The 19,892-nt window shown below is 43.8% G+C and overlaps 1 protein-coding gene across 2 annotated transcripts in view; it reads right to left on the bottom strand.

Annotated features, from left to right (window-relative positions):
* The window catches only part of LOC128404619 (ephrin type-B receptor 5), a 150,742-nt gene that overhangs the window by 90,343 nt on the left and 40,507 nt on the right, over positions 1-19,892 (bottom strand). For both annotated transcript variants that reach the window (XM_053370324.1, XM_053370325.1), the window contains exon 5: positions 5,807-6,011. In XM_053370324.1, the coding sequence (XP_053226299.1) occupies positions 5,807-5,885 (79 nt within the window). In that variant the 5' untranslated portion in view covers positions 5,886-6,011. The remainder of the gene's footprint in view (positions 1-5,806; positions 6,012-19,892) is intronic.

Here is a 19,892-nt window from a genome sequence, read left to right as displayed (position 1 = left end):
CAGGTGCTTTCTTTCAGTTTCCGTCACCTCAAAAGGTCAAAAATGTCAATAAGCCGGGGGATGGGGGGGTTGGTTCCTGAATGTATGGATGACACCCAGCTCTTTCCCCCTCTTCCATCTGAATCAGGAAAGGCAGCTGAGGTGCTAGACAGGTGTTTGGAGGCAGCGATGGGCAGGATGTGGGAGAACAAAAAGCAACTGAATCCTGAAAAGACAGAGGTGTTACGTTTTCCAAGTTCTTGCATCTGTAAGCTGGAAGACGGCTTGTTCTGGATGGGGTTGCACGCCTTGAAGGACAAGGTTCATAGCTTGGGGGTGCTCCTGGATCCAACATCTTCACTCGTGGCCTCGCGGGCTACAATTGCCCATTCCCAGCTATAGCTCTCCACCAGCTGCAGCCTCTTTTAGACAGAGATGACTTAACCAGGGACCTCCAGGCTCCAGTAACTTCCAAAACTATTACAATGCGTTCTACATAGGGTGCACAACTCATGACCCACCAAACAACCAAACTCTGTTTTGGGACACTACGTGAGGGAGATCAAATAAAAAGGATCAATTAAAACAGCACCCAAACTGATGGCTGGGTGTTTCTAGCAAGGAGGTTTCAGGCAAGCAACTATTAAGAGCATCTGCTCATCACTGACTCATGGAAAGCTTGCAAACTAGATAAGTCTTCCCACCACTGCAAGAACTGCCTAAAAAGAATGCAAAAAGTAATTTGGTGGATTGACTCTTCCTGACGCCTAGATCCTTGCAACTTTCTCCTTTCTGATTGACTTTTCTGAAGCTCCAACAAACATGATTCCTTCTTTTCACCTAGGGCTGTCCTGTGCACTTCAAGAACCAAGCAGTGAGATGTGAACTCAAAATTACGACAATTCCCTGCACTTAGGAGGGAAACTGATGTTCAGTGGCAAACAGAAGACTGGGAAGTAGGGGCTGCTGTCTTTCTCCTGCAAAACAGTGTGGGGAGCTACTTGCAGGGGAAGTGATATGGGGAAGTGGGGTTTGACCCATTCTCTCACAACCTCTCTCCTCCTGCCTTGCCTTCTGTATCTTCTTGAAAAGTGTGCCGCCGCCACTGGAGTAGTGGTGCAAGTCTGAAAGCCTTGGTCGGTTTTACCGCTTATGTGAATTTCCTGAATTGGAGGTGGGGTGGGGGTAGTTTTTCCCAGTTTCCTCGCTGCCCTATGCAAATCTCCAAGCTTCTGTAACATGTTGTGCATCCAAATATACCAGTTCCCTCCCTGCCTCAGAGCAGTGTGTGCACAAAAGGTTGTGCCTCTATCTACTGATAATTTGTTTCCATGACTGAATTTAAAATTGGATATAATTGGGCATAAGGAGGGTCAAGAATTCTTGTCTGCCATAGTAGCTGAATTACAATATGTGCACCAGAAATTCAACAAGGCATAGTGCATCCACTCCTGAAAAAAACAATCCTGGATCCAGCAGCATATGGCATCTCCCAGTCACAAATATCTCTTTACTGGGTACCGTCTTGAAAGGGTGGTGACGGATCAGCTTCAGGGACCTTTGGAGGAAGCAGATTTACTAAGCCCATTCCAATCTGGTTTCAGGCCCAGTTTCAAGACAGAATCAGGCTTGGTTGCCCTGATGGATGACTATTATCAGGAGAAAGAGTCTCTCAGTGACTTCTGATACCATCAGCCATAATATCCCCTTGGATGGCTCTGTGGGTTGGGAGTGGGAGCCAACCTGCTGCAATAGTTCTGCTCCCACCTCCAGGAGTGGCATTGGGTGGGACTGTATGTCAGCCCCTTGTATTTTGCACTGTGGAGTTCCACAGAACACCGCTTTGTCCCCAGTGCTGTTCAACATGAATACGTAGCCTTGGATGTGGTTACTGGGGGATTTGGAGCACAATGTCATCAGCACACGTTGCATCTTAACCAGGTGTGGCTTTGCAAGTCCTGGACCAGTGCCTAGAAGCAGTGTAGTGGTGGATGAAGACTACTAAACTGAACCTGATGCCTGGTAAGATGGAAGTGCTGTGGGTGGGTGGCTCCTAGTTCAAAGGAAAAATAGGAGGGTGTCTGCTCTAAATGGCATTGCACTCCTCCCAAAGGAGCAGTTTCACTGGAGGTACTCCATGATTCATCTTTCTCAAGGAAGACTCAGGTGACTGCAGTAGCCAGAAATGCATTTTATCAGCTATGGTTGTTCCTGGGTGGAGATAGTCTGGCCACAGTGGCCTATGCATCCAGAACGGCAGCTAGTGCAGAATCCAGTGGCTACACTGCCAAGCGGTGCAATCTACCGCAAGCATGTCACACCTGCAGTGGCTGCCCATACGTTACTGGGCCAGGCTCAACGTGATGTTCAAGGTGATATAAGGCCCTATCAACTGCGAACCAGGGTACTTGAGGGAGCATATTCTCCCTTATACTGACCTGCCTCTTCACTGGGATCTATAGATCAGATACTCCTGATTGTACCATTGTCTGCATGCATCTGTTGGCAATCAGGGAGAGACATTTTCTGTTGTGGCACCCAGTCCCTCTCCTCCAAAAGGCAACAAGCCCCAACTTTAACTGTGCTTCATCCTCTTTTTTATTTTGCCAAGCATTAGCTGATCTTTAATATTCAACTTTCAACTGCTCTGTTTTATGTATTTTTTAAATGTGGTTTACTGTATTTATGCTTTTGAGTTAATGTTGTTTTAATATATTCTGTAAATCATCCTGGAATTTGATAATGAAGGTAAGTAATAACAGTAACAATAACAGTAACATTAATAATAGACAGCCTTCCAGCAGTCTTTGGGCCTTTGCTGGGGTACCAATTCCAAACCGAGATGAAACTGGGAGTTTCTGTGTGAAGTAGAGCAAAAGAAATGCAATCACACTATGCCTTGCAACAGATGACATGGTGGACAAGCTAGGAAAGGCTTAGCATGTAACTATTGCTGATTTGGCTAAAGGGCACCAGAGTAGAACACCGACAGCAGAGGGACACAGCTGAAATCTTTCTGTAAAAACCACATGGAATTTTGCATCGTCATCATACATGCAGGTTAACATTTTGGGAAGAATCCTGGTGGTTACTGTTTTAAAAAGTTATCTCAGTGATAGCTAGTGAAATGAAATGTTTTATAAATTAATGGACGGGAATGTGGAAATAGAGCTAGAGAAATTATGGGGTATGAACTAGGGTACGACAAATACAGTCGTACCTTGGTTCTCGAACACCTTGCGATTCAAAAGTTTTGGCTCCCGAACGCAGCAAACCCGAAAGTGAGTGTCCCGGTGTGCGAATGTTATTTGGAACCCGGATGTCCGACACGGCTTCTGCTTGAGTGCAGGAAGCTCCTGCAACCAAGCAGAAGTCACGCCTTGGTTTTCGAACGTTTTTGGAAGTCGAACGGACTTCCAGAACAGATTCAGTTTGAAAACGAAGGTATGACTATACCCTATTAGATAGCAGGGTAGAGGAAGTAAGGTTGGTTTTTTTCAGCTTCAACTGTAGGGCCCTTCTATCTCATGTCCTGCTTGTGGAATGCTCCCCCAGGGAGGCTCGCCTGACACCTTCATTACATATCTTTAGGCACCAGGCAAAAACATTCCTCATCTCCCAGGCCTCTGGTCAATTAAACAATCTAAGGCCTTTTTAAAAATATATATGGGGGGTATTGTTTTTGTTTGCTATTATAGTATGTATTATTGTGCTTTTATATTGTAAACCACCTTGTGATCTTTGAATGAAGGCTGCTATAATAATAATAATAATAATAATAATAATAATAATAATAATAATAATTACTACTATTATTGCTCCTGCTCAAGAAGTGGTAAAATCATTTCCCACTGTTGGCTCTCAATCCCCCTGCTGCACTTTGCTTAGGATAGCAAAAGGCCATCTGCGGCATCCTCTACGGGCCAGCTCACACACCCTGCTTCTTAGCCAGCAGGAAAAATGCCAAAATGCAAATGGCGTTACAAGATGCATGCGGTGCCATCGGCTGTGAAAATGTAAGCCCGGTGCTGCCAGTTGCCAGCTGGGTTCCTGCGATTTATGCATAACCATCAGAGATCCGGACCTTTCCCAGTTGCTGCTTCCATATTTATGGAGGAAAAACCCAACTACTAAAAATGCACGTGCGCCATTCACAAGAGACAGCGCCACACTTTTTTTTTCAGCTGATGACAAACAGCTGCATCTGCCTTCCCAGAACTTCTACCCATTTCCTTCAAGCAAAGTATTGCTTCTCTCCAGACGGTACTTCCCCTCCTGCAGGTGCTCTTACTTTTCTTATCTCCCTTTGTTCTCGTCTTTGCTCATCACAGATTCCCTCCTTCCTTCGGTTCTCCAGCAATTTTACTCCTGCTTCCTGACCTGTCTCTTCCAAAGGCTTTCATGTGTGAGGGAAAGATGAGCATTCATCGTGAAACGGTTCAGGTCAATGAGCACATGTGGCCACAGGGATTTTCCTTGGCCCGGCAACAGGGCTGCTCATGAGTCATGACACTTTTGCCCTTCCATCTCCCACTCTCTCTTTCCCAGGTTTTTCTTTCTTCTCTCATCCCACATATTTGCCGCCTCTGACCACTTTCGACCATTTCCCAACCTCTTCATTAAACACAACCAAGCACCCCATAAGCGAAATCTACTTTGTTAGGGTTTTAGTCTTGTTTAAAGCCTATTGGCTGTTTTCCTGTTTCTAACCATTTTTAAATTATTTTAATTTCCTTGAGATGGCTGTTTAGAAAGGAATAAATACAGTGGTACCCCGGGTTAAGTACTTAACTCGTTCTGGAGGTCTGTTCTTAATCTGAAACTGTTCTTAACCTGAAGCACCACTTTAGCTAATGGGGCCTCCTGCTGCCGCCGCGCCGCCGGAGCCTGACTTCTGTTCTTATCCTGAAGCAAAGTTCTTAACCTGAAGCGCTATTTCTGGGTTAGCGGAGTGTGTAACCTGAAACGTATGTAACCTAAAGCGTATGTAACCCGAGGTACCACTGTAAATCAACAACGAAAAACATTCACTTCTTTCTATCTTCTTGGCAAGAATGACAGGCCATAAACTGCATCTCGAACAGTATCCCAAAACCTCACTCAAAACCATTCTGTTTTCTAAACCAGCACCACTCCAATGCAAGGGATCAAACCCCATTCCTAAACCCACAAGCACAAGGAATCACACCCCATTCCTCTCAGTTGGTAGAGCATGAGACTCTTAATCTCAGGGCCGTGAGTTCGAGCCGCACGTGAGGTGAAAGATTCCTGCTTTGCAGGGAGTTGGACTAGATGATGAAGAAGAGTTTGGATTTGATATCCCATTTTATCACTACCCTAAGGAGTCTCAAAGCAGCTAACAATCTCCTTTTCCCTTCCTCCCTCACAACAAACACTCTGTGAGGTGAGTGAGGTTGAGAGACTTCAGAGAAGTGTGACTAGCCCAAGGTCACCCAGCAGCTGCATGTGGAGGAGCGGGGATGCGAACCCGGTTCACCAGATTACGAGTCCACTGTTCTTAACCACTATACCATGATCCTTGTGGCCCCTTCGTACTCTATGATTCTATGAAGCCCTAAACCATCAGCATCTCAAAGGCATCTCAAATATTCCTCCCCTTCTCCCTTACTGATTTTTATGATAGGAACTCCAACCCAGGATCCACGAACTCTTTAATTTAAAACCCTCTGCTCTCATTCCCTACTGAAGCTGATCAGCAAGTGCCCATGAGCAAGCAATTAAGTTATAGAAAAGACAGTCACCTCTTAACTTGACGCAATAAGGCCAATAGCGTTTTCTCTCTAGAAAGCACCAATATTGCACTTACCTTCTAGAGAAGATGCTACACTGAGGATGCATGCCATCCACAGCCAAACCATCCTCGTGGATCTTCTCTTCCCTCTCATGATGGCGTTAGGATCCGCGTAGCTTCTTCAGAGCTTCCCGCATCTTCCATAAGTCACAACTGCCTCTCAGCACATGTTCCAAATGGACCAGGGGGCCTGCAGATCTACATGCATAGGCAGCTCCACCTGAAAGGAGAGAGACGGCAAAAAAAAAAGTCTTGGCTGAAAGAAACCAGTGCACCAAAAATAGGAATGGGAGTTAAATGGCTGCAAGAGGGGATTAGACAAATTTGTGGGAGACAGACTAATCAATGGCTATTAGCCACTGTAACTAAATGGAACCTCCATGTTCAGCAGCAGAATATCAATGAATAACAGCTGCTAAGGGACCAGCATGGCAGGATGCTGCCCTGCTTTAAGCTTCCAAAAAGCATCTGGTGGGACACAGCTGGAAACAGAATGCTAGAACTCTTGGCTTGGTCCAGCAAGGCTTTTCATCTTAAACCAGCCACTTCTTGTTCCAATTATTTCAGCACGGTTTGCTGTTCTTAACAATAGCCAAAGTGAGGGAAGAATCCATATTGAGCAATCTGGATTTTCTTGTGTCATCTTATGCATGGCTTATGGAGGAGCTTCCACAATCTGCAGTGCTGTTGACTTGCTTTGTGCAAACTTTGCAAACCTGACCTTCAAACCTAACTAACCTTCTCAAATTGGTTAATGGCTGACTTGAGTTAACAGAAAATCCACTAAATATGAGCCACTCGAGTTGGGGGGATGGAGTGATCTGTATCCCAGGATGGGATAGAAAGCCCACCCACCCACCACAGCAGATGATCAATGATGTCTGTATCCCAACCTCACTGGAGTCAAGTGTTATGGAAGCACACCTCAATGAGGAAATAGCAGGTGATAGGATCAGCGTGAGGGGGGCTGCTAAACCAAACTGAAGGGTCTTGAGGCGTACGCGCGCGCACACACACACACGTTAACCTGTCTCTGCACTAGTGGGGCGTCCTGAATTTCAAATTCAAAAAATGAGGGGTGCTAAAAAAATCGTAACATGACTTGGGAAATCAAAACATATTTTGGTTAAATTAATGTATTTTAGTTTTGCTTGGTAAGTAAAATGTTAAAATTGCATAGAAATAATTTAAGGTTTTTTGTCGTGTACTTATTAAGTATTGCCCGACATTTTCAGATAGTAATTTTTAAAAAATCAGCGTTCTGAAAGCAGTTTATGTTCTTGGTATCAGAATTGTAGGGTTGGAAGCCCAAACCCTTGCAGTGCAGGGCTATTTTGCCTGATATGGGCCACAAAACCACAACCCTGAGATTAAAAGTCTCATGCTCTATTGACTGAGCTATCCCAGCTTCTTCCTCAAACATAGTCTTACCAAGCTAAATGTTGTCCAGTCACAAAAATAATAGCAGATTTGAATTCCTCACACCTGAAAACTTATTTTTAAGACTCTTCACTGGAGAAATTTAAGTTTCATCCTCTAAAATGACATGCCCTACTGCACTAGACCTTAATCTATCAGCCAGGAACTGAATTTCCTCCAATTGATGGTTCAGAGGTACTGACAAACGGATGTCTAGTTTTCTTCTTGTTTGCGACTTCCCAGAAAACAGTATCCATCTGATGGGACCCCAGTCTCTCCCCACATAGGGAGATTCACACATCATCCCAAATTGGGGACTTGCACACCTTCCTACACAGGAGAGTACAAAAGATAAATTTCAGTAACAGGTGATTTTCTTTTTGAAAGGCTTTTGGAGGCTACGTTGTGAAAATGAATTTTGTTTTAATACAATTTAATTGTGCAATTAGGAAGCCGTTTCAAGACACCTCTAGGCTCAGACTCACTCAGAGTGGACCCATGTGTCAGAAGGTTGTGTTTGACATTGCATACACCCATGTGAGGTACCGACAGCAAACCCTAGCTCCCTGGAATGTGCACATTTGCAAGATAATAATAATAATAATAATAATAATAATAATAATAATAATAATAATAATTTTATTTATATCCCACCCTCCCCAGCCAAAGCCGGGCTCAGGGTGGCTAACAACAATAAAATAATACAACATTCTAAAATCATTTCATTAAAAAATTAATTCAAATCAAATTGATGGCAACCATTGGGCTAGAGTTCTGTGAAGATTGCCAAAGGAGGGAGTCAGGCTGTGCCTTGGCCAAAGGCCTGGTGGAACAGTTCTGTCTTGCAGGCCCTGCGGAAAGATGTCAAGTCCCGCAGGGCCCTAGTCTCTTGTGACAGAGCTTTCCACCAGATCGGAGCCACAGCCAAAAAAGCCCTGCCTCTGGTTGAGGCCAGCCTAACCTCCCTGTGGCCTGGGACCTCCAAGATGTTTTTATTTGAGGACCATAAGTTCCTCTGTGGGACATAACAGGAGAGGCGGTCCCGTAGGTACGAGGGTCCTAGAAAGTAAGAGGCCCTTGTGTTTGTTTTATTGCACACATGTATTGTGGTTTTCTGAATATCCATCAAACACTTTAAAGCCATACCAAAATGCAATATGCAAAGGGCCCAGCACTATCTGCCACATCAGTAACTTCTAAAAACGAAACAAAACTACAGAAAAATGAGGAAAGTCAAGCTGGAAAGAACTGTGCCCCAATCCACAACTAAAAAGTATATTTGCTTTTTGCCTGTTTTCATTGTCATGTCTTTCCACAAGGTATCGCAGGTTGTCTGTTCCCTACCCCTTTAAAGAACAAAACCCCTCATATTTCCTGGGGTGAAAGACAATTAAACCAATTTTACGCTGCAGTATACATATGCCCTTGAATTCCAGGGCTGCTAAAAGCATGTTTTTGTGAGAAGACATGAAAAATGAACATATAAATAAAGTATAGTTAGGCGGATTTCAAATGTATTTCCTTGCAGATGTGCAGGCTGTGGATGTTTTAGGAAAATCTGGGGAAAGGGGATTTGCCGGAGTAAATTGAGCAAGGGAGGGAATTTAAAGAACCATTAGACTGTCAGGCAGTCTCTCCAGGGGAAGTGGATAGGAGATCCATTGCTTGAACCATTTATAGACTGTCTAAGCAAAGCCGCAGAGAATACTATGGGGAAAGCTGTAAATAATAAAATACCTGTCTTCCTAAACAACCTTTAATACCGAGATCTCAAAGCATCTTGCAGCATTCAGAAAAAATAAACAACAAAAGAGCCCTGCCGGATCGGAGCAAAATGTCCATTTGGACCCACAACAGCCAGTGTGACACTTCTGGGGAGCCCAGGAACACAACAGCATCATATGTTCTTTGGAAACTGGCATGCCGAGGCATATTGCCTTGTATACACAGAGTCATTGGTACTGTAACTGTGCCTTTTCCAAAGGTTAGGGGACCACGTTTGCAGAGGCAAATGTGTTGTTGTTGTTGTTTTTACATTAGGAAGTCGTCAAGGGCTGGATATGAGAATGGGGAGGAAAGAGAGGGGTGTGTGATTGAAATCACAGGACTAACTAGAGCCAAGAGGCCACTCTCCACCACAAGGCTGGGCCATCCACAATAGAGATGCCTTTCCAAATTATTTTAAGGAAGTGAAATGGTAGAACCACACATTATACAAAATACAGGGGCTGCTGCTAAAAATGGGAGCTGTGCGTCAAGGTCTTCCTCTTCTCCATTCCAAATGTGTAGTACAAGTTAATATCATGACAAGAGCATAAAAAAAGTCTTCTCCTGCCTATAACTAGAGATCACCAACTGGTGGAGGAACAGGACCCTAGAGGGGCTTGTCCACACTGGAGTTTACTGTGTGTTTGCAGCTGTTTTGCATTCCAATTTAATTTGTGTAGTTCACATGACATTACCTTCAAGCAACACCAGTCTCAGGGCTTTCCCTCTGTAAATTCAGGATTACTCGATACAGGGTCCCAGACAATTGTACCACTGTACATCCTCAAGGCTTTTGTTTCTCCAGTGCACTCCTGAACAGAGGAGCATGGCCTTAGTTATATTTTAATTTCATTTCCCTCAGATTTACACAAAACCAGAAAACTGCAAAAGTATGTGTTGAGAAGCTGCAACTGCCGGATTGTGTGCTTTTGCACACTCCCTGGATAGGGATTTTGTTTGCTTGTTTTTAAATAGGTATGTGTGCTGGCATGTATTGGAAAGACCAAAGTTGCTCCCCACATACAAATCAATTTGTGTATGGGTGTGACTATGTTCAAAATTCCACCTGGGGAAAAATGGATTCACAGCTACATAATGCTTAAATGTGGAAAAGTTGCAGACAAACTGCCATTTTCAGTCAGCCCTGTTGTCCTTTGTAGCGTGTGTCATATTTTCATAGCCTTCTACAGTAATTTACCAAAACCTATTAAGTTTGTTAAAGAACCCAAACCCCGGAATCAAATGACCAAGTATGCCATTAATTTATTGCCCCATCCTTTGGAAGAATTTACTATGGATGAGGTGAGGTTTGAAGGAGGAGATTTGGAACAGGGAGACATTACCATATACCCCACTCTGTGTATCTCTGCCCCCCCCATCCCAAGATCCCCTCACTCCATCCCTTAAACCACCTGCAGGGAAATTCTAGCCTGAGCCAACCTGAACTGTTCTTCCCGCCATTGCATCTATGCTTTTGTCAGGCTGGATTAGACTAGAAAATTACTTTCCCTCCCCCGTTTCTTAAATAAATTATGACTAATCCGAAAAGCTGGTTTTGATTTAGACAGCAGAGGGGGAAAATGAAAGAAAGTTTCTGCTGATTTCAGACTCTCGCTTACCCACAACCAAAGCCTGAGAAGGAAGGAGAATGGATGATATTATAGAGGCAGGCACCACAAGCAACAGCCACAGTATGGGTCTTTCCTCCCAGTTTGAAGGGGGCCCTCTGGCACACGGTGGCCCTCTTTCAATTCCAGGGGAAGACCCACAGAACGCTCGAACAGCTATAGGTACAGACTGAACGGAGCCCAGGCTTCAACTGCAATCGCACAATGACTTTCATTCCCCAGGAAAGGCTCTCGCAGAGGAAAAGGCAGCTAACAGCGACCGCTCCACATTCCTCTGCATTCTTCGCAGTGCTCCGTGCACAAAGAGAGTTTCTTCAAGGCAACCTTCAGGTAAATAAATCATTTTCAGAGGAGTAGCAGTGCGAGTCCCTTGCAGCAAGAACAAAGAGCCTTGTGGAACCTTAAAGACTTAGCAAATTTATGATGGCATAAGTTCATCGGATGAAGCAAACTGCAGTCCATGAAAGCTTATGATGTTAGCCAAAAGGCTCTTTGTTACTTCTGAAAATAAACCTGGATATGCCAAGATTCAAGAACACGGTAACTACTGAACCTGGGGAGTAGCGGAAAGGGATTCAGTCCATGTACCACCAACAAATTATGGCAAAAGAGAGGAACTACAGCCAGGAAGCCTCTGTAAAGCAACAGACCTGGTCCTCTATAAAAGCGTTTAGATCAGGTTTGTTTTCTGGTCTGGGCAAAAAAGGGCCTCTGCTTTTGACCTTGACAACAGGGCCTGCCTCACTTCTGCCTTGCCCAAATTTTTAGAGACATGGAGAGAGCCACAGAGGGACTACACCCTTTTCTTAAAACAGCACACTAGATAGGCATTTGATGGGAGCAGAGTCTGCTGATGCACCAAATAACCTCATTCCCCATCTGTACATTTCCATGTCCCCTTGAAATAAATTTCTAAAATATGTTGGACAGAAATCTGCACATTTCTCATTTAAGTTCAACATCTCATATTCCCCATCCAAGGGATTACTGCTCCTCATTTCTGAGCCTATGGATTAGAAGATACGGACCTCTGAGCTAGCACAAGATTAAATCCATACCATAAATATCTGGTGCAGAATATATTTTAATGTAGACCCAGGCCTGCATAGCTGCAAAACCACCAATGTAAGTGCAGCTTGTCAGGGGATGAATAAACACCCCATGTTTGCCTGGGAGAGAGAGCCTGGAGAAATGTACTAATAATAAATGGGAAGAAGAAGAAGAAGAAGAAGAAGAAGAAGAAGAAGAAGAAGAAGAAGAAGAAGAAGAAGAAGAAGCCAAACCATCAGGCATCTACAGAACATTGGGCAACATCAGGTTTGCTGCAGAATCTCAAAAGCCCTGCTTCAGAGCTGCTATGGACCCTTGTCTTTCTCTTCACTTTTAGCAACGGATAACCATGTCCGTTTGTTTGTTTGTTTGTTTGTTTGTATACATTTAATATTTTACACACACACACACACACACACACAGAGAGAGAGAGAGAGAGTACAGTATACCTGTCTACAACCAGAACATATTCCCTGCAGTTCCCAGTGTTGATGGGTGTGTTTGTATTCCCAGTGTGGGATTTATTTGCACATGGTGACACCATCTTAAATGTTTTCTGTATGAACGATCTGACTTGGCGCACCCTAGCCACCCACCCTCCATCAACTACAGCTCGTTGTCCCTGGGGAAAACCGTGTGTGTGAAACTGTAAAATATCACAAAGTCAACTAGTGACAGACGGACCCCACTAAGCCCCACCCCCACCCCTGGCAGAATACAACAACAATGGAAATTGCTTTGTCTGCATTATCGCCACCACTAACTTGGACCTGTGGGCAGCGAGTTGGAAACATCCGAACGGAAAACAACATGCAAACATTTTCCCTACGGGAACCCCAAAGCCACATAATTTGTACCTTGTATTTGGGATGGATCATATAACCATGTTGTGCAGGGAGGATCCGGGTAGAGGAAGAGAGAGGAGGTTCAAGCAGAACAATCACGAAGCACACAAAAAATTCCATGGGCAACTTGGGAATCCTGGTCTTATTTTTACTGGCGTTTACCCAATTGTCCACAAAGACAAAAAAAGGTGCAGCTGAACAGCGTCACCCAACCACCTGCCATCTACGAGCCAGGAGATGCAAGTGCCATAAAGTGCTCATCATATAATAATACTTCTTTAAATAGTACGAAAATGGTTTTCATTCTTCCACAAAAAGGTCGTATTGGCAGGGGGTGAACTAAATGAGCCTTGGGGTTCCTTCTAACTCTTCAATTCTATGATTGAACTGCTGATGTATATTTTGCTCTGGAAGGCTTAGTTTGGTGAGAATCAAGCATATACTTCCAGAGTTAACGCTAAACACATTATTTCTGGTAAATGAGCCACCGTAGCCACTAGAGGGCCGTGAAAATTTGTATCCTGGGCTTTTAAGACTCATCTACCCATGTACTATCTGAAATCAAAATGGCGCATTCATTGCCAGATGCATTTTTTTTCCAGCTCTCCCACCCCACTATTACAATCTAAAGTAGTCACAACACAGGTGGAAACTAAGAGGAGGAAGAGCAAGGAGAAGGACCTGAAAATACACTAAGAAGGGCTGAGGGACAAACTTTCAAATAATAATAAAAAGTACTATACATAAAAAAAGGGAGAAGCCATCCAAGGTGCTTTTTGTTGGGGTTTTAAAATAGAAAACGATTGCAGCACCATGTGTTTCAGGAAGTGCTACAGTATGGAAAATTGACAAATACAGAAAACATTGGGTGGGAGAGAGAGAATTAACATGATTTGAACTAGCAGAAGAATTTAGAAGGATTTACCCTGGAAAATTTTAGGATTTATACATTTTATAAGCAGTTTATTGTTTGTTCCTTCTGCACCTCAAAACAACTGTGTTTGATTTTTAAAGCATCAGACATGGTCTAAAAAGCTTTCATGACAGAAGGATACTGTTCATATTTTAAATAGGCCTGGGATGTCAGTCACCTGACAAGTTTAGACAGCCTTTTATTTGACTGAGTGAAATAACGTCAAATATCCCATGAACTCAAGAACAACCTTGTGTATGTTGGCATTTGCCCTACCAACAATGCATTTTCTGCTATCCACACAGGACAACCAAGTTATTTAAAAAGGACACAAATCTGCTCTTTAAAATGATACTATTAAGAATTTTACCACTGCTGCAGACCTGAAAAGTCTCCATTAGAGTAGGTCCAAATAAAATATCTCAGTGGGTGGGGGTCCTGCATAAAAAGTTATGAATTTGAAAGAAAAATACTCTCTGCCCTGATATTTGTGATGTTTATATAATCCTCTAGTTGATGATACTTCGAGGATCTGATAAAGTGAACTAAAGCCCATGAAAGCTTATTTTAAATAAAGCAATCTATTTTAAATATTTACCTTGCAAATCTGTTAAGCAGGAAGCATCCCACCTTTTTATAATCACTTCATGGGATCATCTGATAACAATGGCAAGTGTGAAGGTCCCTTGCTCTCTGGGAGCCAGGGTCACACATATATGTTCATATTAAGTCTGGCTCCAGTGTGCTCCCAACTCTGTTGTTTGAAGCTGAGTACACATCAGGTGAGAGCTGGACCATAAAGAAAGCTGATAGCCGAAGAAAATTCAAAATCGATGCTTTTAAATTATGGTGCTGGAGGAGACTCTTGAGAGTCCCATGGACTGCAAGAAGATCAAACCTATCCATTCTTAAGGTAATCAGCCCTGAGTGCTCACTGGAAGGACAGACCGTGAAGCTGAGGCTCCAATACTTTGGCCAACTCATGAGAAGAGAAGACTCCCTGGAAAAGACCCTGATGTTGGGAAAGATGGAGGAAACAAGGGGGATGGAGGGGATGACAGAGGACAAGATGGTTGGACAGTGTTCTCAAAGCTACGAACATGAGTTTGACCAAACTGCGGGAGGCAGTGGAAGACAGAAGTGCCTGGTGTGCTCTGGTCCATGGGGTCACAAAGAGTCGGACACGACTAAACAACAACACATCAGGTTACCAACCATCAACTGTATCCTGTAGCTGTTTGAGAAATACTCATGTTGTGCTCGCTCTCTCAAACCAGTTTCCATCTGATTTGAAAACGGAAGTTGCAGTTAAGCTGAGGCGTGTGCACTTCAGGTAGCCGTTGCGCATGCACAGATGACAGCTTCAGTGAACCGGAGTTTGGCACAGGGAAACAAATTAGGTATTGTGCTTCAGGTGAAGGCATTCCCACCTCCTCTCTGGAGTGAACAGTAACGTAAGAAAGTAGCTTAGAACATGGGGGTGGGGGCGGCTAGCTATGTTTCAAGATGCTGATGTGCACATAGCCATAGATTTCGCTCACATTCCACATTTCTTACACACAAGAGTGGCAATCATGGGTTCTGACGCAGTTGAACCATCTCTAGACTTGTACCATCAGCAATGTTACTGCATCATGCAACTTCAGACCGTATCTAGGATCTGACCTAGGCAGAGGGCCTTCTCGGTAGTGGCACCTGTCCTGTGGAGTGCCCTCCCATCAGATGTCAAACAGGTAAGCAACTATGACTTTTGGAAGACATCTGAAGGCAGTCCAGTATAGGGAAGTTTTTAAGGTTTCATGTTTTATTACATTTTGCTAGAAGTTGCCCAGAGTGGCTGGGACAATGCAATCAGATGGATGGCATATTATTATTATTATTATTATTATTATTATTATTATTATTATTATCATTATTATAATAATCATCATCCTCTATAGAAAAGGCCTCTGCAGCCCCTGGCTCTCTCCAGATAGCTTCTGCATCCTTTCTCTCCAGTTAAGCCACACGGCTGGCCTGTCTCCCCTTAGAAGCTGTGCAAAAACATTTACAAACATCTCTGGAGAGGTGGAAGTACACAACCCAAAGCACATCTGAAAAGACTCCAGGAGTCAGCATTAATAGCATTTTGTGAGGGGGCAACCTTAGTGTGATCGAGCATGACGCTCTATGCAGTTTGAAAGGGAAAGTAGGGTGCTCATTTTAAAAAGAAATTAGCATAATTATCTCTATTCTTTATTACTGTTTGATAAATAACTACTCAGAGATATTCAGTGATGATTAATCCCTGAGTGGTCCAGTGACTCTGCTTTTCTAGAGTGTGAACCCTAATTTTCATAGGGAAGCGATTCGGAGAATAACTTGCCCAAAGCTATTCAGCAATTCTGTCTCTCTTGCACCAAGGATTCCAACCCTGCCCACAAAACACCACCATCCCCAGAGCTCTCCGCTAAACGACCCACACACAGTGCATACTGGAAATTGAGTCTCATCACAGTCATTACGTTTGCACCATAAAATGGTCACTGGCAGACATACTCCAGACACGTGGCGGCTGATAAAGAGCTTTTAATTATTTCAACTAAATTGTTCAGTGAGTCAATATCCCTTTATCTTCTCATCATTAATTACTACATCACTATCACCACCGCCATGAGTTATTTTAAATAACTGGGACGTTTTAGAAGCGTTGCACTAGGATTTTTTGCTTCGCAAGCTATAACCTGAAGGGTGCTTAGATATTCTGAATACTAGTTTTGTTTTGTTTTTTAATTACTTGATATGGGGAGATCATATCTCAACTCAGTGTAATATTTCCCAGGCGCCTCTCCCAGAACTTAATTGCACGGCTGAGCAATGAAGAACTCCTTTTTGTGCGGCATGAAATTATGACAGGTTTCCTACAGCCTTTATAAAAAAAACACCAAAAAAACTGGAGAGGTTCTGAGGTGATTGGCAAAGACAAACAGGGAACCTGGCTTCCGTTTTTTAAGAATGTAAGTACAGCCCTATAGCTGGATCAGGCCCAAGGCCCATCTAGTCCAGCATAGTACATCCTATTCTCACAGTAGCCAACCAGAAGCCTATCAGAAGCCCACAAACATGATGTGAGTGTAACAGTGACTCCCAGCAACAAGTATTCAGAGGCATCCTGCGGACAGTAGAGACTGTCACTGAGAGCCTTATCCTCCATGAATTCGTCTAATCCTCTTTTTAAAACCATCCAAGTCGGGGGCCCTCGCTGCCTCTTGTGAGAGCAAATCCCATAGTTTTAACTATGCATCGTGCAAAGGAGTACTGCCTTTTGTCTGTCCTGAACCGCCCAACGTTCAGCTTCATTGCATAGCCCCAAGTTCCTGAGGTTTCTGTAGTGACCAGGGTTGCCTGAATTTCATAAGCCCAGAATTTTATCTTACCCTCTTGGACACTTTCCAGAATGCAAAGACAGAAGAATGAGGCGGGCAGGCAGAGGAAAACTACATATGAGCCATGTTTTAGTATGTGTGTGCTTGCCTGCAAGTTAGTCTCAGCTGAAAGCTTTTCTACCATTCCAACCCGGGCCATTTCTCATAAGACACAGCATCTCTGAGCACACTGCCGCACTTGACAGGCAGGCTAAGAATGAGTCACAAGACAAGAGCTTGTACTGCAACCTTTGCAAAAGACAGGCACTCTGAATTCTGTATATGTTCATAAGCACTCTTCTTCTAACATGCAGGCTTATCTCAGCAAAAGAGATTCCAAGCACAGGGACCTGAAGAGCAAACTGCCACACTTTCTCTGGAGAGGACCTCTGTCTCTATGCGGTAGATGTGACTAAAGTTATAGAGGACTCCTATGAGGACCAGGTCTGAGACCTGCTTTCGGCACAGAACAGGACTGTGGCAAGTGTAATTTTCAAAGTTATCATCAAGTTCATCTTTATTCTGAGCTGGAAGGAAAACATATAAAGACTCAAGGAATACACCTTGGCATTTATTTTTTTAAAATATACCACTTTATTTTCTACCGTGTGTGTTTATCCATTGGTTTGCAGTTCAAAGATCATAAAACATGAATCTTAATCTTAGAAGAAATAAAGGCTAAGAGTGAAAGAGAGAGAACTCACAAAGATGACTGATGTGTCCATCCATTGCATGAAGAAGGGGAGGCATCCTTGCATCAGCTGCAGCGTAGCAACCCCTGCCAGCTGCAGATTTCAGGGACGGGCAGTGGCTACGCCCCTTTGCAGCACCCGAAACGCCCAGCAACTGCCATGCTGCCCTCCAGCTCCCCTGCCACCTGGAACCCCACCCCAACACCCAGCAACCACCGTGCCGCCCTACAGACCCCTGTGCCCTTCACCTGATTGGTGTCCTCCATCCAGATCTTTTAGATTACAATTCCCATCATCTCCACCCAGCACGGCCATGTTCTCTTGGGCTGATAGGCGTTGCAGTCCAAAACACCCAGGAAGCACCAGGCTGGTGATGCTGTCCTAGGGAGTGAATGATACTCACTGTTCCCATGCTGCCATAGCCCAGCACAGAAAGCACTGTTCACTTGCCAAAGGAGATTCTGACTTAAACACCAGGAAGAACTTTCTGACACCAAGATCAACAGTGGAACAGACTCCCACAAGAGGGGGAGGACTCTCCTTCCCTGGAGATTTTAAAGCAGAGGTTGGATGGCCATTTGTCATGGATGCTTCAGTTGAGATTCTTGCAATGCATGTGGTTCGACTAAGATGACCCTTGTGGTCCTTTCCAACTCTACAATTGTATGAATTCCAATTGGCTACATAGCAGCATGACATTAACTCCTGAAGTGATCCTTGACTGGCTAAAGTCACACACAGTGACTGAGAAGGCAAAATGGCACTGAAAGAGGAGCCACAGGAGAAATGGAAAATGCATGTTTGGAGGGGCAGTTTCATAATCCACCATTTGATACCAATTTCCTAATACATTTTCAGGCGAAGACTCTCATTTCTAGATACAGGAACCTTCCCCCTCCCAAAGCGATGCTACAGAAGGAGGTGGGGTCATTTTTTACAGCATGCTGGCCCAATCAGCTTCAAGGAGAACTGAATTAATTTAACATGCTAATTTACCTTCAGCCAATGTTAGCGAGGCTCCCACAGTCAGTGCTTCCTTTAAAGCCAGACAATATGCTGAAAAGATTCCTCAACTGTGGTTCCTTACAAGATGAAACAGTCTAGACAGCCAGAGTTTATCACTTCAAAGCAATGGATGGGCCATTAAGCTAAGGGAAGGGTAGATTTGGCAAGGGACAGTATTTGACAAGCATCTCAAATAAGCAATTTCCAGACAAAAGGGAAAAGGTGATAATTACTGGGGAAATCCATGTGTCACATGTATACTTGAGCAGGCATGTTTACAAAACTGCATACATGATTCTTTCAGCCAGTCCTTACAACTGGAAGGATTACAAAGGTTTCACCAAGAATGGGTAAAATAAAAATCGTTCACAGTCAGAGTGCGGATGGGGTGTTAAAAGCTCTTGCAGTAATAAGCCAGAAAGGACCGTTTTGGGGGTGGGGTGGGGAGGAGGCATTCCAAATAGATAAAAGGTGCTAGAGGAAGAAAAGCAAATAGTAGCAGGACGGGTGAAGATGCAGAGGGTGTGCAGTTCAAAACAACCCATGTCTAAGAATACCAGCCATAAAGCATGCTTTTTCTCCTCTCTTTCCTTACAGTCTTGCGTCGAGTCAAAATATAAACAACTGCTTTCTATTATAACAACCTCCCAGCTCATGCAACGAACTGATTTTCTGATCAACTGATTGGTTTATGGACAAAAGGGGAAGCAACGCTACCTGGAAAAATGACTTTTCAATGGGAACAGGCCCAAGGCATAAATGAACAAACAAGAATTGTGAGCAGGAAAGCGGGAATTATCTGGGGATGACGCAACGGGCACCCTGCTTGCCATTAATGTTTTTGCAAGGTTGCAGACTTCAGTCAATCCCATCCAGGTACCTGCAACCCAGGATAGCACTCCATGCAACCGGTGAAGTGGGCTGCAGTCCACAAAAGCTTCTGCAGTGATAATTTTGTCTGTTTTTAAGGTGCCACATCACTCATTGTTGTTTATACCCATGTGATGAATATTCATTTTATTTTCTAAAATCAAACAGTTATAATTAACAAACAAAGGGTGAAGAAGGGGGGGTTAATTCAGTGGGCGTTTTTTTAATTTAAAAAAAAATTAAACAATTTTCATGAGATATTTGATTTCAGATGAACAGTTTTCTATCTGACTTTCTGGAGTTTCTGGGCACAAACCACAAATTACGTGTTTACGAGTTCCAAAATCTACAGCAGGGCAATTCCCTTTATTAGGCCAACCAAAATGTCATAACGCCTGCCAACCTAGGAGTTCGAAAGCACCCTTGGGTGCAAGTAGATAAATAGGTACCGCTTACCTCGCCAGATGCAGCTTGTCACGCTGGCCACGTGACCCGGAAATGTCTCCGG

Source organism: Podarcis raffonei, chromosome 17 (genome assembly GCF_027172205.1).
Source record: "Podarcis raffonei isolate rPodRaf1 chromosome 17, rPodRaf1.pri, whole genome shotgun sequence".
Lineage (NCBI taxonomy): Eukaryota > Metazoa > Chordata > Lepidosauria > Squamata > Lacertidae > Podarcis > Podarcis raffonei.
This window is presented reverse-complemented; position numbering and strand designations above follow the sequence as displayed.